We start from the raw sequence: 26,113 nt of genomic DNA on the forward strand, positions 1-26,113 counted from the left end.
CCCGCGTGTTGAGCGAACGAATTTTAAAATAAAAAGGTAGTTAAATTAAAAACAAACCTACGCGTTCTAAATTTCAAAATATCTCCCGCGCGATTTCGTGTCGTGTCGTAGTGAAGGATATCATTCAAACTGCGTCGTTCGAAGGTGTCACCGGCGGCTCTGCTGCTGGGCACAAGGCCAGTCTCCGGTATAGTGGAGCCTGTGAAGAGCCCTGAAGAGCTAGCATTGGACGTCGCGCAAGACAAAGCTTACTGGGGCAGCGTCGCTAACACTATGACAAGTAAATATGTTGTTGTTTTTATATTTGTCTCAAACATAGGGCAATTTGACAAAGTCTAAAAGGCGAGTATTGCATTTTATTTTCAAAACTCATATTTTAAGCGACTAAAGAGATAACAAATATGTATCAAGCAACCAAAGGCACTAAAACGTCCATAAGTGATGTCCTTTTCCTCTGTATTTTCATATGTTTACCATCATACTCGTATTATCGTGTTATGAAGCTATAAAACAGCCATAAGTGAGCGATGAATCACTTGTCTCCTAGCAACGGCGATGGAAACCTCACTCGCTGCTAATTTTCCAGTGCACGCGTTTACAAGCATTAGTATTCAACTCGAGTGAAATGCATAGGGTTCATTGCATAGAACATTATAATTGTAATGTCGATCAATCTTGAGAGACAACATTTCTATGCTGTTCAAACTGGATTAGATTGTTAGTTTGTGTTTGATATAAAGATTTTAATAGGAGCTTTATAATATAACAGCTTTATATAATATAATTCTCTCTTTCTATAGTCTATATAGAGGTTTTTGGAGTCTTGGGTTTCGCTACTATAAATTCATTAATTGTCTTTATGATAACTACAACTAAGTACATATAAAAAGTGCATGTGGTGTTGTGGTAGGTGCCACTGGGAAGGGTTATGGAAGTGCTCGGAGACACGGGTTGAAATGTATAATACAACAATTACATGCACACGGAACATTTTGTAACTATGTACCGCTTGTTAAACCATCTTATAGCCACAAATCATGAAGGTTGATCTTAGATGATTAAAACAAAAAGAACTTAGCAATAAAATATGCACAACGCAACTGAAGGCTTTGAATGCGTTTCATTTCGCAACACATGACTATGGCGACCCTTCACTGCGTATTCATAAATATGTGAACATAATTATACTAAATGCCCTTTTAGCTCAGTATACAAGTTTAATAATAATAATAATAATAATAATATAACGTTTATTTCAGACCAACACAAATATGTATAACAGTCCATAGATTATTAGTAGGTTAATAACAATTGTGCTTAATAAACTATGTTAGTATTGTTAATTTAAAATCTAATTATTTACTTATTTTTTTTTTTCTTATTTACTATACCCATAGCTACTTCGACCCAGTGCCGTTGGATTAAGCAGTCCGGTCTAGCAGCAATCATTTTCAGGATGCCGTTGGTGCTGTTTCGTAGGCGCTGCAGCAGAGACCAGGCATTCCTACGAATTATGGCGTGAAAGCCATCTATGCTTGCCTTCGCAAACATGTTAGAAGCGCTACAGCGCCATGGCAGCCCCAACAGCATCCTGAAAGCGTTATTATACTGTACGCGTAGGGCGTTATAGGCTCGACGCGTATGTGTCACCCACAGACCGCTCGAGTAAAATGATTGGCAGAACGCCTTAAAAAGTAACACTTTAACTTCTGCGGAACATCGAGCAAACCTGCGGACAATCATATTAGCTCTCACCGCCAACGCCCTACGCTCCCTCTCTATATCATCGTCATCCGTTAGACTGCTGTTGACGACGTGGCCGAGGTACTTAAATTGTTCAACTCTCTTAAGTGCTACACCATTGAGACACACGGGTGGTACACTGCGTGGCGGCTGGTTACGTGCTCTAAATACAAGCAGCTCGCTCTTCTTTGTGTTGTATTTTAGGCCGTGCTCCTCCGCGTATGTCTCACAGATACATATCAGCTTCCTCAAACCAGCTATCGAAGGACTGAGCAGCACCATGTCGTCAGCATAGCTCAAATTATTGACACAGGTACCTTCAATGTGACAACCGACATGTGTGCTGCCCAGCGTCCCGACAAGTTGGTCTATATACAAGTTGAACAAGAGCGGCGAACTGAGCCCCCCCTGTCTCACACCGCATTCAAGCCCGTACACATCCGACATGGCACAGAATTAATACAGACGTCATAATCATGGGCCTTGTACAGCCTAACAGATTATTTAAGATTTGTTATCGTAAGTAAGAGACAATTTGACGGACAAAATTGACAGCATATACGTGCACAGAATGTCAAAACGGAAGGATAGATTTTTATTTAAGAATAAGAATAACTACATCAATACACATATAGAAAAGCGAAATAAAAACGTCAAAAATGCATGAGACGTATCAGTGAGCATATAAGTAAACCCAACGGCAAATGGGGAAACAAAATGGTACTAATTATTACCACTAGTTACAACCTATTTTCTGACTGATACACAGCCACAATACGGAATTCGTAAAAACACTACAAAGACGTGTTCGACACCTATGTAGTGCAACAACATGTAACAACATAATTAAGCAAGCCTCCTTCAAACGAACAAATCATTACCAAGTCAATTTATCGTCTATTCACACATGAGTTCATTCGAACGAAAATTTTATTACGGAAAAGCTTCTTAAGTTCTTTCTTACAGAACGTATGGGGACATAAATGGGTCACACTCGGAAAGAAATTTTGTATAAAAATGAGGACAAAAGGTTCTCTAAACAAGGTGCCAAGAAATGATTGATTACAGGAAGCACGAAGGAGTAATTAACTTTTGGGTTTTGGATGTAATCTAAAAAATAGGTAAAAGAACTAGGAATAATCTGACAGCCTATTTGTACCTGTCTATCACTCCTGCCTATCAGCTAACTATTGAATGCATGTCTTCTTCCTGAGTACTTGTATTATAGAATTTCCTAGAGGGTTTTCGCTTCTATGCTGTTCTGGGAGCAAATAAAAAACATAGAACACGTTCAGCTGCTTGTCTTTCCGGGCATGTCGTAAAAACCGACAGATGGATTGTGTCCTCTTACATGATGGACTATGTTATGGGCGATAGGCTGATCCCTTATCACCATAAGGTTTATCATATCCAGCTTACGACATCGTATCAATAGTGGCTGCAAGTTGTTTTTGATTACTTGTGGCTCTGCCCACCCCATTAGGGATTACGGGCGTGAGTTTATGTATGTGTGTATGTTATGTCCTAGAGGGTTTTGACGAAGTATTATCATGGCCCAGATTATATTGGTCGATAGTATTATTGATCAAATACTTGTAGTAGGCGTTCCCAGTGAAGTAATCAATCGCGTGAATTTGTTTTTTGAAGAAAGATACATTTTCGGTGTGTATTTTTTTACACCTAAAATAGTGCCGTCCTTCATTTACTACGAGTGTAAGACAGAGATAAAGCTAGTTTTAGAAGCGTCAAACTACAGAATAGTACCTATTTAATTACGTAACAGTACGAGTATTAATCTGCACGCCGACGTCAGTAATTATTTACAGATTTCATTATGCAAATTCAATTACTAGTAAGTTAATTAGATTACTCCCGTGTACCCGAAGATCGTGACTTCTTGAAGGTTGCCAACTAATTCGTCCAGTTCTCTTTGGTTGGCGGTACAAAGAGCCAAGTTAGGAAGTTCGGTACGAAGTAGCCATAAATCTGAAGTTGGACCTACAAGGACAATCTGAATTGCATCTGTCGTGCTTACACAGGTCTCTGCGAAATGTATGTACTTTTAGTAAAGAGTTACGAGTATCCAAAGGTACGGAACTTGAAAAAAATAAAATATTGTATTATGGACGAATGGAAAAATATATACTGACCGAGTAGTACATGTAGCAATAGGGATCAGTGGGAAGACTTTCAAGATTTGTTTGGGATATTAATCACATCGAATTTACTTACTTCCTATCAAGCAGAAAAGATCTCAGGACCTTGATACCAACCTCGCAGATGTGGTAACGCGCTTACCGCTATCGGCCCACTAGAGTCGATCCGATAAGGTCGATTTATTCCTTCAAATACAATCCTCTAAGACAACGCCTTGAGCCGAAATTCGCGCCCAACTGAGCACCCTTAGACCTATTGTCTTAAATTTTGTACCTTGTGAGGGCCCTCAACGCTTCCCATTTGAGGCAAACTACCTACAATAAGTACCGTCTCGCAGTGGTAACTTTAGAGTACGTCTAACAACTTTCTTGCACCCCTAACTGAACCTATTACCTTTCTAATTGCAACAAGTTTATAAAGTTCATTCCTCCATTCCTTGATTCTATTTCCAACTTGTAGAATGCATTAGCGTCATCCAAGGCACGAGGTGAAAATGTCAGAGGTGATTTCAATTTACTCTGACCAGCGGACCGTTTCGCGTCGTCGCAGGAAAATTACACGCTAGAAGTAAAATTCGTTATTTTTAATAGCTTGTTAGGTTAAGCGACCTGAAAATACGCAATCAGTATTATTTCTGTCCAGATTTTGTTACTTGCAAGCAGTTATGGATCATTTTACAAGCTTCTATGCTGGACTGGGATGCGAAAAAAACATATTTCATACGTTCAGCTCCTTATCTTCCCTGACATGTCGTTCCGTGCGAACTCCGTCTTGTCCCTACAATACCAGTTCAAGATATTCACGTCATTCTTTTCTTTTTTTAATTTAAATAGTGAACCAAAATAGGAATTAGGACAGTACAATTATGGTATTACGTGAACCTACCTTTACTTTGGCGGCTGCCAATAGTAATTGTTATTTATTATAATTAGTTAAGGAAACTATAGGAATAATCTAAATACTATAATGTAACAATTACATGCAAATGACTGTTTGTTTCTTAATAAAAACAAATAAATAGTAACCCTGACACCAGGGTAAGCTTACCTATAGGTATTCACTGTGCCAGGGTTAATTAGGTCGGTCGGTAACTAACCTCACACACAACTCACACGATAGAAGATTTACTCGATACTGGTCATTTGTAAGTATCATACGAGTAAGTTACTTTTCCAAGTCTCCTGTCCATTGCAACTGGGTTACTAAGTCCTATCGCGCAAAGCTGGTCCTAAGCCTCCAACAATAGCGGTGTTTGCAGAACGTTTTACATAACACCTCTTCCCATTCTCACGCTTCCAGTCTTGTAATCCTTAACTAGGTGTGGGTGTGACTTAGCACATAACTTGCATAACTTTACCCCACTTAAGCACGTACTGAGGACGCCGTAGTTATGATGGAAAAAAGTATGTTTATACTCTAAATTGTAATACCTATAATATGATAAAACGTACAGACGTTTTGTAACTACTTACAGAACTATAGAGTTTCTATTAACTCTCATAGGAACTCTATAGTTCCTGTTAACTCTAATAGGAACTCTATAGTTCCTATTGACTCTAAAAGGAACTCTATAGTTTAGTGTATGTATGTATGCTCACTCGAGCTTACAAAAACAACTTGCAGTCACTGTTGTTATGAAGTCTGTTCCGGCCAAGTAGTTAATGCCATCTGCAGCAAATCTACAATAAGTCACAAAAAAAATATGAAGTACACCTCGTAAGGCCCGGATTTCCAGACACAATAGTTAAACAATGGGATTTGGATTTTAAAATGACTTTGGGCCTTACGACCATATTATATGTCTGCCAGCGACTCGAAAAGAAGAACCTTATGGTGACAAGGGGTCAGCCTATCGCTCAAAACAATCGTCTAACATGTTAAAAGGATACAGTCCCTCTATTAGATTTTACGACATGACCGGGAAGATACGCAGCTGAACTATACAGAATAAATAACACGTCAGTGGCATAGGCGCTAAAATGTATGGAATTAACATAAGGTGCCTTAAGTTAAGGTAGGTAGGTGGTAGGTAAGGTGGTGAGGCCACCTAATGTGCTTATTTTATTCGTCTATACATGTCCTGAGTTTGACTTTTTGTGCAATAAAGAATTATTGATTCACATGTCATTACTATGGGATTCGAGATTATATGTAATTTTATCACTGCCAATGCCATTTTTGTCGTATACGACATAACTTCAAACTTCATTTCTACGTTGAATGTCCCAAATTCTCCGTTAATCCGGATTAATGCGGCCCCTATTAGTACATAGGGATACTTTAATCTGATCATTAATATGCTATACATTACGCTTCATATTAGAATGGACCTTAAACATACACGTGTAAAACTGGGTCATAGTGTAGTGAAGTATGTTCAGTGTAGTGCCAATATTTACAGAGGAACATGTAATCGGAAGTATCATACCCGGAGATCACTTCACGCTATTTTCTCAGAGGCGACGTACTCGAAAAGATTGTTTATTTATTTCGATCAACGATTGGAAATAGACATTTGGATTGTTTGAGAACTTATCCTGGAAATCCGTTTACACGTGGTCCCATCGCTAGAGGGATATCAGTTGTGTGGGATCGTGCGTAGGTACCTACCTATTATTTGTAAAGGTCATTTATATTTATACGAAAATAAATATAAGTAGGTGTATTACGTATTCTATTTTTGCGTCCTACTGTTAGGATTCCTCCTTACTTTACCAGGCATTGCTAGCTTAGGCGTTGTCTTACCATGTCTTTGTTTTATAAGATAAGAAAGTGACGGGTATAACTTAAAATAAAATTATTAGCTGTCTGCAGGAATCGGGGCCAATTTCAAAAACGTAAAACGTCACATACATCATCATCACGTCACTAATTTAAGAGCCATGCTCTTGTCGGTGTAGCATTCTCTGTGCTACTTTTTAGGACAAAATAGTCATACATCATACCATTGCATAAAAACTTATTGCAATTATATTTTCGTGGATCGAACATAAACATTCTACAATCAAGTTTAGTGTTGCCAGCTGCGTCGCGCGGAAACGTTTTAATTAACTGTATCGACATGGTACAGTGTCGTGTTGTATTACAATGTCACCATAATGACCCAGTTAAACACTGTACAGGGAATTTGTCCTAGTTTTCATTGCGAGTGGAACTTTTAAATGACTGGAAATTAAAATAAAATATTAATATAGATACAACACCCCAAGCCTTCCTCTTCCGACGAGCACTTACACCAGCGTCATAAATTTATTTTTTTAAGTCTACTTTCATTCATTTTTTCTGCATGACCGAACTATCTAACCTTTCTCAATTCTTAAATCAAATCAAACAGTTTATAGCACAGCACTTAATTTTAACAATCAGACATAACACATGGATACGATACAACTTGGACGGCAGGGAACCACTACCAGGAAACAAACATTTACTTACTAGTCTAAATTCTCGTCACTTCATTTACTTACAAATAGTTGGAAACATTTCATTTATAGTTCCCTCGTATGTAATAAGAAACGGAAAACAAAGTACAATGTTACAACGTATTTTATGAATAAAATATTAAGATTTTCAATCATTGGCAAATATCCTCTGCAAAAAGGTTATTCCTCAGTTTTAAATTCGTCAAGTCGTGATTATTTATCTTTCGTTATGCGTTTATAATGAATTAAACACAGCAGAAACGTGACGCATTTGGCCTTAAGATTACTTTTGTTGAAAGCTGTTTTAGCACATTTTATTTGTTTCTATGTACTTATTATAAATATGCACACTTTAAAGATATCTTAGATTTTCATTATCTGCTGTAGATTTGTTATATTTTATGTTCAAGAAGGGCTTATATTACGGTCCCGGCTATTAGCCGTAAAAACACATCCATCAACCCGTAGTGGAGAGGCGCGGTGGAGTATGCTCCATGCCCCTCCGGTTGATTGAGGGGAGGTCTGTGCTGAGCAGTGTGACGTATATAAGCTGTTTATGATATTAGGAGTAGAGATATACTCCTTCCTGTAACATTGATGTGGAGGACACACTACATCCCTTTTCGATGAACAATGAGCGCTACTCTGTGGTCAGTTTTAAACTTTATTAGTACCTAGTTACTTACTTATGTAAATAGTTACCTGTAGTTTGCAACAGGACATTCCAAAGTATGTATTGCTTCATGTAGCACTCAATTCTTAAAGTTGAAGGCCAAACAATTCTTATCATACGATCGTTATCCGATTACTACCATTCCAATGCATTGTTATATTGTTTACTTGTTACTATATATCGGTCTCGGCCGTTCAATTAGGTGCGAATGCCATGACATTTACGTTAGACGGTATTGCTTGACCAGTTCAAATAGGAGCATTGCATTTGGAACTGACCGGTTTTGATACTGCCAGTAGAAAAATGGTGAGGTTTTCTTCTATCGTGTGGGTTGTGAGGTAAATTACCAACCTCATCAACACTGGTGTTAGGGTTATTATTGTGCCGCCAAAGGCCCTGACATGGCTCATGTAACGACTACTTACTTACATCAGTAAGTAGTAACCGGGACCAACGGCTTAACGTGCCTTCCAAAGCACGGATCATCTTGCTTTCTGGACAATCAGGTGATCAGCCTGTAATGTCCTAGGCAAATATATCCTAGGCAAATTAGGGATCACAAAGTGATTTTTATTATATGTCCCCACCGGGCTTCGAACCCGGAACCTCTGGATCGTGAGCCCAACGCTCGACCACTGGACCATGGATGCCGTTGAGGCAATGGTGAGTTGGTGAAATTGGAGGCATTATCTACTGCAACTACCTCACAGGAGACCCGGAATTTTCTAAATCGAAGTATTAGCCGAGTATTATCGATGTACTTATTTTTTTAGTAGATCGTAGGATATCGAATATTAAAGTAGCTAGTATTAGAAAACAGTAATTTCGTACGTAAAGACCTAATATTTTACTTCATAAATCCGGAGAAAAGTGTTCAAACCTTAATTTAACATCGAATGTAATACGTAGGTAGATGCACCATGTCTTGTTGCCCGCGGCGCGATTAGACATACGAGGGTCAAGTTTGTAGTGGTCACAGTATAATAACGGTTCGTACTTATAGACCTGTCTATATGGTCTATGATCTATAGTCTCAAGCCATAAGGACAGTGAAAGTAAATTGCCCTGTCATTATGTATGTAACATTGTACGTACTCAGTCCCTACGAGCAAGTCATACGTGATGGTATTCTATACGTACGTATTTGTACTTTCATTTTCCGTTTGATGTGTTTTTAATATACTTACCTAGTAGATAATAGCCGGCCGGTCCTTGCTCAGGGATACGGGTGAAGACGCCGAACTTCGATTTCTTAGCCGGTACCGATGAAGTGTCAAAAGTACAGAAATCATTCGTTCAATCTGCTTGCCGAACTTCATGTGACGTCACGAATCGGGGATCACCATCTTGGCTGCTTACGCGGTACGACAGAATCAAATCTATGTTCGATTTGCTCCAATATCAATCGGCTTCGTCTTACCCGGTAGGGCCCTTGAACAGTTGCAGAGGCGGAGATGGAAGCCATCGGTACGGCAATGCAGGCAAGTCACAGGGACTGTAACCTAGAACTTGACAGAGGGCAGCAGTAACTGTCAGGTGGCGGACAGGAGTCCTAGTACGGCTTTGAAATAGACGGATCTGGGCACCATCCCACTTGCGTCAGAGAGACTACTGCGGGGCAGGAGGGAAGAGGAAAACCACTGCCCTATTTTTCTCCAAAAAAAAAAAAAAGTAGCATGGAGAATGCTACACCGACTAGAGCGTGGCTCTTAAATTAGTGTGAGTAGATATTTGGCGGCGAGGGTGTGCTGCCGCCAAAGGATGTTTTCGGGGTACCGAACTGAGCATAGTACCCCGCTAGCCACAAGTTGGTAGTGTGACTAGGGATCGACGATCCAACAGTATTGCGTTGGAAGTTGTATATATACGTCTTGCCGTGAAAACTTCGATACCGCGTTTTCAGGACTGCTTGAAGACTGCATTATTGAATGTGGCGCCATCTGTTGCATGTGAGCGGAACTAGGTGGCCAACTAGTTGGGTCCGCTACATCACTCCCCCCCTCAGACCGGAGGTCGATTTAAGTGCTTCAGTGCTCTTCAGGAATGCCGTGTTGCCTGTACTCCCAGTGAGTCGGGAAGAGGTGTGTACGGCGTGGGTTGTGCTCCTGTCCACGGTGAGTCGGGATGGGGAGCTGCTCCTATCCGCGGTAAGTCGGGATTGTGGAGCCGGCGACTGGCGTGAGGCGAGAAGGCGGCCTGCCACGTGGAGCGCGTGCTCGACAGCGTGGTGTGGCAGTGGACCTCGTGTGCTGTGTCGCTGCTGCGTGCGGAGTGCCAGGTCCAGGCAGCTTGGGCAGCTGGTCATGGAACTGTAGATGCTCCGAAGTCCTGGTGTGGAGTGTCAGGTGTCCAGGCAGCGTCGTAGGCGGCTGGCAGGTGGACGTGCTGATGATGCTCCGACTGAAGGCTGATGATGAACGCCTGTTGAGGGTTGATGCGGGGTGATTGATGCTGGTGGCGGATGATGCAGGTGCGACGCAGTTGACTCCGACTCCCAGAAGGTGTAGGCAGGAAGTGTTCTGTCGAGGGTCACCAGTTTGGCGGCGAGGATGTGCTACCGCCAAAGGATGTTTTTGGGGTACCGAACTGAGCATAGTACCCCGCTAGCCACAAGTTGGTAGTGTGACTAGGGATCGACGATCCAACAGTATTGCGTTGGAAGTTGTATATATACGTCTTGCCGTGAAAACTTCGATACCGCGTTTTCAGGACTGCTTGAAGACTGCATTATTGAATGTGGCGCCATCTGTTGCATGTGAGCGGAACTAGGTGGCCAACTAGTTGGGTCCGCTACAGATAAAACCATCTAGCTGATACCGTCTTGTCACTTCAGGAATGATCATACCCTAGCATCACGCCTGTATCCTCGAAGGGGTAGGCAGAAGTATACATAAATACAATACATAAAGTCCCATGTAATAGGGGGCGAGCCTATCGCTATTACTTGTCAGGAATAAATGCTGTTTTAATGAATGAATCTCACGTTTAGTAAGATTACTGTGTTTTCATTTTTAAGATATATTGTTCAATACAATTATTAGGCCCAGAGTCCACATAAGCGGAGTATTATCAATAGCGAAATTACAGCTTTGACATAATACCTAGGTTTCAGGTTATTTAGTTAGGTCCTAGGTATTACAGTTTGCGCAAAGGCTTTAAAACCGTGGGCGATATCAGCGTGGGTTGAATATGCTGCAAATAGTACCTAGATTCCGGGAAACCTTACCCTTTACTGATGAAAATGTTTGGCATTTGATATTTATTGCAATATTTAAATCCATTTTTAGTAACATTTTCTTTAACCTTTCACATTTTTATATAATTACGTAAGAAGCTCACAACTGTATCCCAATTTGGGTAGTTATAGGTACATCCATCGCAAGATGAACTAAGTACCCACACCTCACCGAGCTTTCTGTTAGACCAACGTGATAGGTAGCCGTATCGCCGTCTATAATGGTTGAGTCAACTGTGTTAGTAAAAACTGCACATAAGATAAATAAATAACTCATTGGTGCAAGTTCGGTACCGGGGTTTGAATCGGCGCTCCCCGATGGAGAAAGAATTTAATGAAATTAATGTAGGATTTCGATCCCTGATTGAGAAAGAATTTAATGAAATTAATGTAGGACCTCGATTGGGCCAGTTTTACGATCGGCCGACGGCATAGGTATCTAAAAAGCTTTTATAAAGAACTTTGTAAACACAATGTCTGCTAGTGACAGTTTATTTATTTATTTATAGGAAAACCAACAGCTACATCAAATAGTATAAACATAAACATAAATCACAAAAGAGCCAATTATAGGTTTCCACAGATAGACTTCGGTATATGTTGGTCATACAGCAACAATAGATAGCAAAATAAACTAGGTGCCTATACAAACATAGCAAACACATTTCACGAAAAAATCAACTAGTCGCCCACAATGCCCGGGATAGAAATCTGCAAGCAGAAAAATGCCTGCGATCACGTAATTACAACGCATGATACACCCAACCAACTAATATCTTTTTGCCAATTTCCGCTTCACTGATGGTATACTACAGTTGAAGATATCAATATCAAAATCTTTTATTATGTTTATGAACTAAACTTCAGATTCAGATTCTCTGTGAAGTCAAGGAAATATAGAATTCATTCAGCTGTTATATGGGTGGTAACCTGTTACCATAAAGCTGAAAGCAGACCAAAATTCTTTCGCATCGTACACGCCGTCAAGTTTTTCAGTTTTATATACAACGTCTTAGTAACACCGTAACGTTTACTGGGGGGATGATTCAGCTCATTGATCCTGAGTTAATGTCAACTGGAATGCGCAAATTGACATTTGCAAGATGAACTGCTTCAATGTGGCCTTTTTAACCCTCCAGATAAGCCAATTTTTGATGATTCATTCATCAGAAGAATTCGTGCAGTGGCAATCATTTAAGTAGTTTTATGCAAAGAGATTTCACATATTATACTTCAATGCTTTTTTGCAATGCAAGATGGGCGGATGTGGTCAAAAAGGACCTGTGCATGTGCAATGTCTCCGAGAACGACACGTCTGATAGAGCGAAGTGGAAGAGAAGTAAGACACCACCATCAGATGGGAATAATAAATGCTAAGGAGAGAAAAAATACTTCAATGCTTTTATATGTAATTGTTTATGTGAATCTAAGTAATAGCAGTTTATTTTACCACTCCTGGCCAGCCCCTTCTTAAATAAAGGGTCTATTAGGCAAATGGTAGTGCAGGCGTGTCCGTTTATCAAACACATATGTCCCGTAGAACGTTTACAGGCCCTTGAGTCAGTCAGGGAGCTTTTATGAGCCATTATTCAGTTTTCCCTTCATAAAATTGGTGTGTATGTAACTGTTGTAACAGGGTGTATTGGGGGTGTTGCGACGTTGCGTGCGTATGAATAATATGCAAAGGTTTTCCTATGGCTAAAATACATGAACAGTTTCTTTTTTAAAGCGACTTCAAGCGAACGGATGCTTAGATGGGTCGGACTTGTAAAGAGAATGAATGAAAGTAGACTTACATTAAATATTTATGATGCGTAAGTGGTAGAGTTGAAAGATGAAGGCCTAGGCGGACATACCGCAATTAGATCTTGTTTTAAAGAAAAACCATGTCAAGAGTACTATAGGTAAATCTGTGAGCCAGCATGCATGAACTCTTTACTGAGTGGAAGAAGCGAAAGTGGTGGGTCAGAATCGCAATAAGTGGATTTCTGTGGTCTCTGTCTACCCTAAGAGAAATAAGCGCGTCCTTATAAAGTATGTCATCATCACCAGCCCATTAACGTCCCCACTGCTGGGGCACGGGCCTTCCCTATGGATGGATAGGGAGATCGGGCCTGAAACCACCACGCGTGCCCAGTGCGGATTGGTGGTTATTAACGACTGCTAATGCAACCGGGACCAACGGCTTAACGTGCCTTCCGAAGCATGGAGGAGCTCGAGATGAAAACTTTTTTTTTGTGGTCATCCATCCTATGACCGGCCTTTGCGCAAGTTGCTTAACTTCAACAATCGCAGACCGAGCGCGTTTACCGCTGCGCCAACGAGCTCCTCCTTGTCCTTATATAGTATGTACGTATTTTTTTTAAAAAAGGAGATTATCAATTACGTAATACTGTCTGACGTGAGATAACAGAACCTTTCTTAAATATAATCCTATTACGATTCTACACAAAGAAACACATTTTTATCATTACTTGTTATGCGACCCACACGGTTCTTTTAATAGAAAAAAGGAATTATAACATGTTATGAGATTTATGTCCGAATTGATTAGTGCAAAAAGGGAGCAAACATGTCATATTAGTAATAGGTATGCATTGTTAAGCTTCACAAATACATTTTATTACTTACGCGTTATGGTGGCGCGTTGGCCTAAAAGAAAGCTCGGTACGGTGTGGGTACTTAGTTCATCTTGCGATGGATGTACCTCCGACAACCCCAATTGAGATATACGTAAGCTTATGTTATGTTATGCGTTATTTGATTCAAGATATTTCGTACTCTTTGGCAAAGAGGTGCCTACAAAGGTATTCAGTAGCATAGGTACTCTAGCATTAAGCCGTTTTCTTTGAAAACATGGACAAATCCGATCGGATCCAGATTGTTTTAAGGGTGGGGGGGGGGGGTATAGCTCGGTAGAGAAGGTCAAAATGTTGAACGGCACACGGCATCCACTCCACAGCTATCCTGTGCCGCAAAGGCTGAAAAGCTGCAAAAGTTTCGCCAAATGTGTGTCGCCTCTACATGATGATGACCGCTTTAAAGGAAGATGCAGGATAAGGCAGGAACGGGTACACCTCCCAAAACCTTTTGTTTCGCCGTCCGAGAGACCTCCACCAGGTCTTGATTTGCCTTGGCTTATCTGGAAGTCTCTAAATAGACTTCGGACTCAGGTGGGCCGAAGTAAGGACAATTAGTTCAGGTTGGGTTTCTCGGATGGCTCGGACTTAAAGTGCACTGTTCCCCAAACGATGGAATATCTTACATGTTGTCTTGCGTGCCCGAAAACCTGCACGCAGGAGGATCTGATGAGCGCTGCAGATATAGAGCGCTGTTGCCAAGTTTTGGGCCGATACTATTTAGTTTGCCATCGACACTATAAGAAGAAGAAAGATTGGGCAGGTCAAGAGTACTTTAAACCGGTGAACATGCATAGTCGATGAGAGTGGTGGAAGCGAATGTGGTGTATCACGATCGTAAGTAAGTGGAATTCCGTGGTCTTTGCTTACCCCAACGGGAAATAGGCGTGATCTTATGCTTTTTTTTTATGGACTCCGCCGATGAGGTGGTCATACATGGGATCTCTTCTTCTCTTCAACTGCAGGTGATATAGCAATTCCTAATTTTCATTACTGAATGTTTATGTCTTTGTTACAGCAACGAGTGGTGCGGGCAGTGGTCCTGGAGGGGGCGAGGCGCGGAGAGGGGGGGACGTCACGCCGCACGCGCAACCGCAGAGGAGACTCATCAAAGTCGACTTCGATAATCTTGAGGTAAGTCATTTAAGTAATTATGTCTGGAGAGAGGTAGACCTTGTCGTCTCGATGGCTATAGAGTAATCGGGTCGTCAGGATTGTATATTACGTGTTTCGGGCACCTGTGCATCGGCGCATCACATCGCTAAGAAGAAGATTACATCGCGATGAAATAAGTATTAAGAGCGTATGTTTATGTAAGATAATTCTTTCTACAAACAAATTGTTTTCTTGAAGTTATGATTTATACTCGACATTACGTTACTTTGTTTGAAAACATGAATCGTATGACATGTGCTAGAATAACCTGAAGCAGGTGTTTTCTGTGTCAATAGGGAAAGCATGTCATGAGCAATATCATGCACCCACTTTAGAACCCTGTCGCACTATCATATTTGACATTTAATGAGACTTTCGGTTTAATTTGTCAAAAAGGTTAATGTGACATGGTTTCAAAGTGTATCATATTAGTACTCGTGACCGTACTCCTACGTATTACTTGACTTACCTTTTTTTTGGCGTGACTTATTGTAGATTTGCCACAGATGGCAATAACTACTTGGCCGGACAAATGAGGAGCGCTGAGGGCTCTCACCCGGTACAAAATTTAAGACAACAGGCCTGAAGGTGCCCAGTTGGGTGCGAACCTCGGCTCAGGGCATCGTCTTAGAGAAATAATATTTGAAAGAATTAATCGACCCTGGTGGGTCGATAGCGATAAGCGCTGAATGAGGGAAAGGGGTCGGTATCGGGGTTCTGAAGTGTTTGCATTGACTTACCATAATGTGACAATAAGTATGACACAGCTTAGTAGTCTACCAATCTCAGTCGCAAAACCACAATAGTCAACAAAAACCCAAAACGTGCCGTTGAGTCAGACGAACTACAAGCATGTGTCAACAAAAAGTAAATGAGATTCCGCTTTACTTGATGACTTGTATATTGTCATGCCGACTAGCACGAGCTAAGTTATGTAGGCAAACACTTCAGAACCCCGATACCGACCCCTTTCCCTCATTCAGCGCTTATCGCTATCGACCCACCAGGGTCGATTAATTCTTTCAAATATAATCCTATCAGATGACGCCCTAAGCCGAGGTTCGCGCCCAACGGGGCAGTGGGCACCCTCAAGCCTTTTGTCTTAAATTTTGTACCGGTTGAGAGTTCTCAGCGCTCCCTATTTGTTCGACCAAGTAGTTGATGCCATTTGCAGAAAATCTGCAATACAAAAAAAGGTGGCAGTATTAAAGAACATTTTCATTATGTTATGAAAAGTAAAAGCTATAGAAAAGGGAAAAGAAAAGTGTCTACGTGTTATGAGTGTAGGTAAAGAAAGTTAATTACTAAATCAACAAAAACAACGTACACGGCGGGTAATGAGAGTTTAACTTAGTACTAGTGTAAGTGATAGCTCCCAACAAGCCTCAATAGCTTATTATTATTATTAATAGCCCTCAATGTCCCACTGCAGGGCAAAGGCCTCTCTTCCCTTCTTCCACTCCTCCCTGTCCCCAGCTTGTTCGGGCAACATGTCCAGCCCAGTCCCATTTCAAGCAGGCAGCCTTTCTCGCTACGTCTGCTATTTTAGTTTTGGCAATAGCTTAACCAACTTAAAAAGAAAATTACTGCATGTACCAGTTAGCAGTATCTGTTCTGTAGTACACATACAGTACACAGGATATGTGTAGTCTGTTACCGTTACGTTGAGAAATTAGCAGTTGTACTCTAAATAAGTACCTACTCATTTATTTACTCTACATTTTATGTCGAGCATTGACTTAACACGGTTTTTTGCTCTTTCTGTCTGCGGTATAAAATGTTCCATTTTGATGCAGCCACTCTTGGTATTTGTGACTGTCAAATCGGAGGTCTTGCCAATTATTATTCTATGGTTTTGTTAACAAAACCTTGCTATTGGATAAACCAGTGTCAATCCAGGTACAAAATTGCAGTCTCAATTTCTCAACACTCGGATTCTTCTATCGTGTGGGTTGTGAGAAGTACCAACCTCATCAACCCTGGTGTCAGGGTTACTATTGAGCCGCCAAAGGTCCCTGACATGGCTCATGTAACGACTACTTACTTACATCAGTAAGTCGTACCCGAGACTAACGGCTTAAGGTGCCTTCCGAGGCACGAGGATCTTACTTTTGGACAATCAGGTGATCAGCCTGTAATGTCCTAACCAAACTAGGGACCTCAAAGTGATTTTTGTGATATGAACCCAGGACCTCCGGATCGTGAGCCCAATGCTCAACCACTGGACCACGGAGGTTGTTTTCACTCGGATTGAAATGAATTGAAATAAATCTAGGTTTTCGTGTTTTTTTTTTGACGTGACTTATCTTAGATTTGCCGCAGATGGCATTAATTACTTGGCCGGACAAATGGGGAGCGCTGAAGGCTGTCTCCCGGTACAACATTTAAGACAACAGGTCTAAGGGTGCCCAGTTGGGCGCGAACCTGGGCTCAGGGTTTTCGTGAAGAAAATCACAACAGAATATGATTTATCAAAAAGGCGCTTACAAAATTTTCGCTAAAAGGCTACGTTATACTATTTATAAAATTAGCCTTAGTACCGAGCGGCGTAGCTACTGTAAAATTCCTACATAATTTTCTTATGCCATTACGTTTTCCTGGTCTTTGAAGAAAGGTAAAGGTAATTTTCATTTTTATTTAAGTTTTATAACTGGCGCCAGCGCCACGCAATTTTAACGGTAAATTATGTTTGTTTTTAAACACTTGTGCAAATGTACCCAATGGTATGTCCCAGTTTTGGGAATGGGATTTCCATCTTTAATGAGTCATAAATAAGGTCGTTATTGCAATGAAAATGGGTCGCTGTAATGTTTTTGGGATAGCAATAACGATGATTCAATGGCGGTGTAAAAAATTATGCCGCGTATCTTCCTTGTAAAGTAAACTTATGAAATTGAAGTTTAACGGCAAACAGTCACACAGACGGACGGATAGACTGTGTAGCCTTAGTAATTAACAGCATCCCATCCCGGTTTTTACCCCTAAAAAACATGCAATCTGCAGTATTGACCAATGAGACAGGATTTATGGATTATAGTCCATCTTTTTCAACTAGAAGTGGTCTCTCTCTCTCTTTATTTAAGAGTCGCGCTTTTGTCGGTGGAGTAATCGCCATTCCTCTCTTCTTCACGCCAAATCCTTCACCTCCTGATACGACACGACCTGCACCTTCTCTTTTATTTGTTTCATAAATGTTCTCCTAGGTCTACCCCTTCCTCTGTTCTCTTCTATTTTTCCTTCTATGATGTTTGTCATAAATGAATCGTGTCGTAAAAGTGGTATGGATCATATTTTACAAATTTGCGCCACTATATACGTCCCACTGCTGGGCACAGGCCTCCTCTCAATCATCCGGAGGGGGTATGGATCATACTCCACCACGCTGATCTGAGGACTTGTGGAGATGTTTGGGTTAGTAGCCCGGGACCAACGGCTTAACGTGCCTTCCGATGAAAGGAGAAATACGACCACCGTGGTCCAGTGGTGGTGTGGTGGTGTGGTCGTTGGGCCCAGGGGGTACATATAACAAAAAATACTTTGTGATCCCCAGTTTGGTTAGAACATTACAGGCTCATCACCTGATTGTCTGAAAGTAAGATGATCTGTGCTTCGGAAGGCACGTTAAGCCGTTAGTCCCGGTTACTACTTACTGATATAAGCACGTAGTCGTTACATGAGCCATGTCAGGGGCCTTTGGCGGCTCAATAATAACCCTGACACCAGGGTTGATAAGATGGTAATCGACCTCATAGCCCACACGATATTAAAAGAGGAAAGGAGAAATAAATATATAGTATTAACACGCACATACTTTTTGATATGACCTACTGTCATTTGAACTCGAATCAATTCGATTTGGCAATCTACGTGACCCGTGAAATGAAAACACTTGATATTATGTTGTGTACTTTTTTTGTCTATTGCCACTTAATTACGAATATGGAATGTAATGGAAAAACCCACTGTATTTTATGTAACTGTTAAGTAATTGAAGCCTGTACAAATAAACAACCCGGTTGAGCTTGTAAAGGTTCCTTTCTCCCTTCTAAGTATGGAATATTGTAATACGTAGATGCTTTTGTATTGTGTTAATGTTTGAGTACTTACTAAAAGTTAATGGACATTTAGTTCTAAAAAGAAAAAGCTTTTAGCTGTAACATAACACCAGTAAACACCTACAGTATCTACGTAGGCACTTAAGTGATAGTTTATTACGCTTTGATTATAAGTAGGGACAATTGGGTATGTAAGGCATTTTTTTTTGTATGTTTAAATGAAACGTTATGCTATTTTAAAAAAAAATGCTTTTTTTAAAGGAATATTTCCTAAAGGCTGAATGACGTTTGTATCTTTGCCTAATACCTTTGAAGAAATTAGAAGCATTGTACGGTTACGAGTACAAATACGTATAGACTTTGAAACCATGTCACAGTCACATAATAAGAATATTAAATGAGAGAGACTGAAAACTGAAGACAAGGCTTAGGCCTATTTTGATCGTGATTTTCGAATATTAAATTACTAAAGTCAAGGCTGTATGGTCCTCAGATCTTTGCCTGCCTTATATAAGGCGAATTCAAACAACAACAACAACACATTAACATTTTTGACAAATTAAACCGTAAGACTCATTAAATGTCAAATATGATAGTGCGACAGGGTCCTAAAGTGGGTACATAGTATTGCTCATGACTGTACATGCTTTAGAAGTAAGTAGAGATACACAGTTGTACACAGAAATACAGTTGAGTCAAAATGAAAGGCGTGCCCCGGGGATTGCCTGGGGCAAACAGAACATGATAAATCTAGGAACATTGCTGTAATGTTATTATAACCTCATTTCTTTTCTTGGTACTCTTGCTTTACAGCGTCTGTAGGAAAGCCTTTTAAGTTCGTAATTCAAAGATTTAATGTGATCTTTGAGTCGATATTCGGGGAAATCTAATATGAATAAGGTGAATAAGGAGATTAATCATGAATTCCTCTTCAGAGTACATAAAATCCTTATAAATACCTGTTGCCTAGCCTCTCTCTTCGGGAACTTTCTGTTTAATTACTAAGTAGTTAAATAAAAAGTAAGATTACTTAAATAGATGAAGCTAATAAAAACGTTAAACGAATAAATGTATTTTCTTGTTTCGTTTGCAATTTAAGCTTTGCGTTTTGCACGCGATGCTTAGTACTTTGAAACCACATTTTTGTCTATTGTCTGGCAATTATAAAGTTATTTACTTATAAACAGCCTCTGTGGTCTAGTGGTTAGAGCGTTGAGCTCACGATCTGGAGGTCCGGATTCAAATCCCGATGGGGATATTGTCGAAATCACTTTGTGATACTGTCCTTTGTTTGGTAAGGACATTGCAGGCTTGAATCAGAAAGAGTAAGATGATTCCGTGCTTCGGAAGGCACGTTAAGCCGTTGGTCCCGCCGGGCTATTAATACCTCCACCAGCCCGCAGTAGAACAGCGTGGTGGAGTATACTCCATAACCTCTCCGGTTGATTAAGGGGAGGCCTGTGCCCTGCAGTAGGACGCAACTTAATTCAATAATTTTTGATAGTTTTAATGCTAGCGAAAATATACATGTCTGGGTACCTACTGTTCCTGTTCTTTGTCCTTTTAAATAATACACACATTAACTCGTGCTTCTAATCCCTATTAATGTGCATAGTCAAACCACCAGTGCTTGTGGCACGGGTTTCACGCCGCGCGCGAATTATATCGAGGGCGCGGTACCTGTGCGGCCTGTGCCGTAGATAACTTAACTTTCCACGATTCTTGGTTTTGTTGTCCGACGATAGTTCAGATATGCCGTAGATTACCAGTCCATGTCTCACTATTACCATTCCACAATGCCACCACCCCACCTTTTTTTGACGTGACGTATTGTAGATTTGTCGCAGATGGCATTAACTACTTGGCCGGACAAATGGGGAGCGCTGAAGGCTCTCACCCGATACAACATTTAAGACAATAGGCCTGAGGGTGCCCAGTTGGGCGCGAACGTCGGCTCAGGGCGTCGTCTGAGAGGGAAAATATTTGAAAGAATTAATCGACCCTAGTGGGTCGATAGCGATAAGCGCTGATTGAGGGAAATCACCGCCCCGTCATTTGATACCATTTGTACAATATAATATATTATAGTGTGTAAATTTTGTGTATGTTTATTTATTCACAAAAAAACAGACACAAAGAACATAGAAAGAAAACAAACAGTACAAGTAAGCTTATCATGTTATGTTATTTATTATTATACAATAAAGTATTTTGATTTATTTTGATAATATGAAGAACGGTATGGTACTTAACATTTTACTTAGTTTACAAGTAGCCGGCTTGTTAATAACATCCAAATTAAAAAAAAAAAACTATTATGTTACAATATATAGGTAGGTACGGCCGATCTACAAACTATTACAGACAATTTTCAAAAAAAAATTCCTTTTCCCACGAAGGTTCCATACTTTCCCCGGAGTGCGCATATCCATTGTACACAGACCTACTAGTCGGCGAAAGCAGGGTGGTAAATGTCAAAGAGTGAATTGCAGAATGCAGTTGGTTGCATAACGTTGCAGGGTTATACAGCCAGTGCTTTCCCTTTGAGTCGGGTTTGATAAAAACTTTTGTGCGCGGAAGTTCGTGACGTCGATATGAAGGCTGTTTGAAAGCATCTGCGACCTGTATAGATTTGTAGATAGATATTAGGTATTACCTATCTACTCCTTTTCTTACATAGTATATGTAGTAGTTTAAGTAGTGATATTTATTTATTATAATAATTATAATTATGTGTATTATTATGTATTTAAGTAGTCGAAAGTTTATTTATTTTTATACGTACAAGTATTCCCATGCTGTACTAACCCGCTATATTACATAATATTCAATATCTCCTATACTTAAAGGTTGCCTGGAAGAGATTGGTATTTAGCAATAAAGCCGCCTATTGTACTCATTCTATTTCTCTTTTGTTTTGTGTTTTGTTTTTTCCTGTTTGTGCAATAAAGTATTTGTTATGTTATGTTATGTTACGCTAGTGACTCGGTTCTTGTAACTTGAAAGCACGTTTTGAAACTGCAAAAACATGTTATATTAGGGTAGTTTCTTTTATACCCATCGCCCACACGTCACCAAGCTTTCTGTTAGACCAAAATCATAGTGATGTATCACCATCTATAATCTTCTTATCGTGTGAGTTGTGAGGTGAAATACCAGGCTCACCAACCCTGGTGTCAGGGTTATGATTGCGCCGCCAAAGGCCCCTGACATGGGTCATGTAAAGACTACTCACTTACATCAGTAAGTAGTAACCGGGACCAACGGCTTAACGTGCCTTCCGAAGCACGGATCATCTTACTTTCGGACAATCAGGTGATCGGCCTGTAATGTCCTAACCAAACTAGGGATCACAAAGTGATTTTTGTGATATGTCCCCCACCAAGTGAGTCCAACGCTGGACCACACAGGCCGTTCTATAATGGTCGAGTCGACTGTGTTAGTGAAAATGCACTTAAGATAATAACTCATTGGTGCAAGTGCGGTAGCGGGGTGCGAGCCTTCTTTTTTTTTTGACGTGACTTATTGTAGATTTGCCGCAGGTGGCATTAACTACTTGGCCGGACAAATGGGGAGCGCTGAAGGCTCTCACGGGGGTTCGAACTGGCGCTCCCCGTTTGTGAAGCAAGCCAGTGAAACACAGGACCACAGTGACTTCTTTTGTGTTGTACAGTCACGAGCAATATAATGTACCCACTTCAGGACTCTGTCGCACTAACATATTTGACAGTTAGTGAGACTTACTGTTCAGTTTGTCAAAAAAGTTAATGCGACATGGTACCAAAGTGTATACATATTAATGCTCGTGACCGTACATTGATTTTGTTAACTGAGCGTATGAGAAGCAGGTAATTGACTCAAGAATTGGAGCCACTAGCCAGTTTTCAAGTGTCAACATACATACACCTACATACATAAACTCACGCCTATTTCCCATTGGGGTAAGCAGAGACTAACAACAAACAAACAAATAAACAAACAAGTGTAAAACTTTTTTTAAATTGAATTTGTTTAGTTTGTACCACTCTTAGACAAGGGCCGTTATGCCACCTTAGGTACCTACTCTACACATCGCTAATTTAAGTAAGAATGTATAATATGTTCAAAAAAATTCGTTCCAAACGCTTTGGTATTTAAATGGTACAATAATGGCTGGACATTTCGATGGAAAGAAATCCGTGGACTCAAAGCGATGTGTATTTTTTCTCGTCCGTTAGGTACATTTTCTACACCCGGTTCTTCTCGATTCAACGGATCTCTAATATCAGCGAAATCAAAGGAAAATCACGAAATAGTCTAGTAAAATAATAGTCTAAATAGTGATTTTTTTATCTTTACGAGGTAATATAATACATCTTGTAGGTGGTTTTATCGTACAATGGAAAATATAATCTCATTAGCGTTAAAGTATTCAACTAATGAGCTGGAACGAAGCCAGCATATGCGCTATTAAAACTGAAATATGGTGGTAAAAAACAAAGAGGAACATTTCTCGATAAATTGATATCTATGTTATATCCTTTAATGATATAAATTCATTAAATTTATAGAAAGACTTTTTTTTTCAATATTGCTATTTGACATTTTGTTTGCATTGCGCACTTACTTTTATATGCGCAAATGTCAAATTGCAATATTTCTGTTTTAGATGAATTGCTTCGATGTGGTCATTTTAACCCCCCTGTTCTTCTTCATTACAAACACTTATTTCTAACAATAATATTGCATCCTCTTCAAACAAGCTTCAACGAAAATTAACGAACCAGTAAATTGACTTAGGCACCCACTGGCGTGAGAAGACATCACGTAATCGAATAAAAGAAAATAATAAAAATCGATTATACTTAGATGATTATTAAGTGAACGATTGCACAACTCGATGAAAGTGTCTTCTTTTGTCTTAACTAGTTTGTGACTATAATACTCATATACAGGGTGGCCAAAGGTTCACGTTCGAAATGAAAAATTTGAAAGAGATCAAAGACTGCAAAACAAACAGATTTGAAAAAAAAGATGTCATTCTCATACATTGTAATTAGTTAATTTTAATGTTCTTTAAAGTGCCAAAGAACACATTTTCGGTAAAACAAATATAAACTCATAACTCCTAATAGTAGACTTAGCAATAGTCCGAAAACAATATTTTTAATGCAACGACTTTTAACATTGATATCTTTAAATCAATATGTTTTACTCTACATTTTAGAGCGAGACAAGTACTATTCTCTGTAATTTATCTATTAACAACAACGAGAATATTGATCAATCTGAAACACAAAAAGTTTCGAGTTCGTTAGCAAGTGGATAGGTACTTGTTGGCTGTCCTACGGTTTAATACTGTTATAGTGTCATGCTTTACCTTATTTAGGGCATGGAAAATTCTTGATAATTATTCACGATTGTCAAAGATGAAAGCGTTGGCCGAGAGAAGGGGCCATTGTTGTTATACGGCTATTAAAGTACTTATTTATTTATTGCCAAAAGCATAACAAAACGTGATTAAAATGCTTGTGAAAAGAAAAATAAACTACAAGTATTTCTAGGCTATAGTGCAACGAGATGGTCAGCAGTGAAAATGACGGTTGTGGGGAAACAAATAATGCAAATAATGAAAATCTATGCAAAGAGAAAATTGAAATCGAAAAAAAATCTGACTCGGACGGACTTGAACTGCAGCTCTTGTCAGGCTGGGACGAGCGTGTTAACCATTACATCACCGGTCCTCCTCCTGTCCGGTCACGAGCATTAATATGTATACACTTTGGTACCATGTCATCATCATCGTCAATTTAAGAGCCACACTCTTGTCGGTGCAGCATTTCTGTAAAATACTCTCCATGCTACTTTTTTAGGGAAAAATAGGGCAGTGGTTTCCCTCTTGCCTTCCGCCCCGCAGTACTCTGTCTGACGCGAGTGGGATGGCGCCCAGAGTAGTCTATTACAAAGCCATACTAGGACTCCTGTCCTCTGCCTCTGAATAGTACTGACAGTTACTGCTGCCCTCTGTCAGGTTCCAGGGGGTACCATGTCACATTAACTTTTTTGACAAATTGAATTGTAAGTCTCACTAAATGTCAAATATGTTAGTGCGACAGAGTCCTAAAGTGGGTACATTATATTGCTCATGACTGTCCATGAAACATTCCTATCGTGGGAACATTCCCGGGAACGGCACATCCCTGCCTGTGTCACTGTTTATTTTATTTATTATTTTATTTATTATTTTATTTATACAGGGGCAAGTCACAGGGACTGTAACCTGGAACCTGACAGAGGGCAGCAGTAACTGTCAGTACTATTCAGAGGCGGAGGACAGGAGTCCTAGTATGGCTTTGTAATAGACTACTCTGGGCGCCATCCCACTTGCGTCAGACAGAGTACTGCGGGGCGGAAGGCAAGAGGGAAACCACTGCCCTATTTTTCCCTAAAAAAGTAGCATGGAAAATGCTGCACCGACAAGAGCGTAGCTTTTAAATTGATGATGATTTATATATTTGGTTCTCCAACAATGAGTACAATAAACATTACAAAAATAATATACTTAATATTTAGTATATTATTTTTGTAATGTTTATTGTACTCATTGTATGAGGCAATTGTATTTAAGCATATATATGCTTAAATACAATTGCCTCATTACTTAGAGAACACTGCATGCACAAATTGTAATATTTTATATAAGTAATTTTAATTACTTTTAATAATTGAGTGGATGACCGGGTCAGAGATAAAATTGAAAAGAAGCCATTCTAAGATGATTCGTATAAACACTTGTTTTTATATTTCTCAAAGAGTGTCTGGTTTGATTTTTTTGTGTCTGTTATCACACTAAACATTGTATCCCACTTGTTCTCAGGATGACGAGGATGAGGACGACACAGAAACGTGTACCAGCCCAGAGGTGTGCGCGCCACAACCCTTCCCCAGGCAGACAGCGCCGCAGCAAACGCCTAAACCCTGGAAGAGAACCGGTAAGAGGAACTACATTAGCAGATGTCTAACGATACTATTGATCCAAATGAGCTATGCGATGT

The 26,113-nt window shown here is 40.0% G+C and overlaps 1 protein-coding gene across 2 annotated transcripts in view; it reads left to right on the forward strand.

Moving 5' to 3' along the window:
* LOC126380002 (protein spire) overlaps positions 1-26,113 on the forward strand; it is a 208,860-nt gene that overhangs the window by 172,440 nt on the left and 10,307 nt on the right. For both annotated transcript variants that reach the window (XM_050029105.1, XM_050029179.1), the window contains exons 9-10: positions 14,888-15,003; positions 25,936-26,050. In XM_050029105.1, the coding sequence (XP_049885062.1) occupies positions 14,888-15,003; positions 25,936-26,050 (231 nt within the window). The remainder of the gene's footprint in view (positions 1-14,887; positions 15,004-25,935; positions 26,051-26,113) is intronic.

The sequence above is a fragment of the Pectinophora gossypiella genome, chromosome 1 (assembly GCF_024362695.1).
Source record: "Pectinophora gossypiella chromosome 1, ilPecGoss1.1, whole genome shotgun sequence".
Taxonomy (NCBI): Eukaryota; Metazoa; Arthropoda; class Insecta; order Lepidoptera; family Gelechiidae; genus Pectinophora; species Pectinophora gossypiella.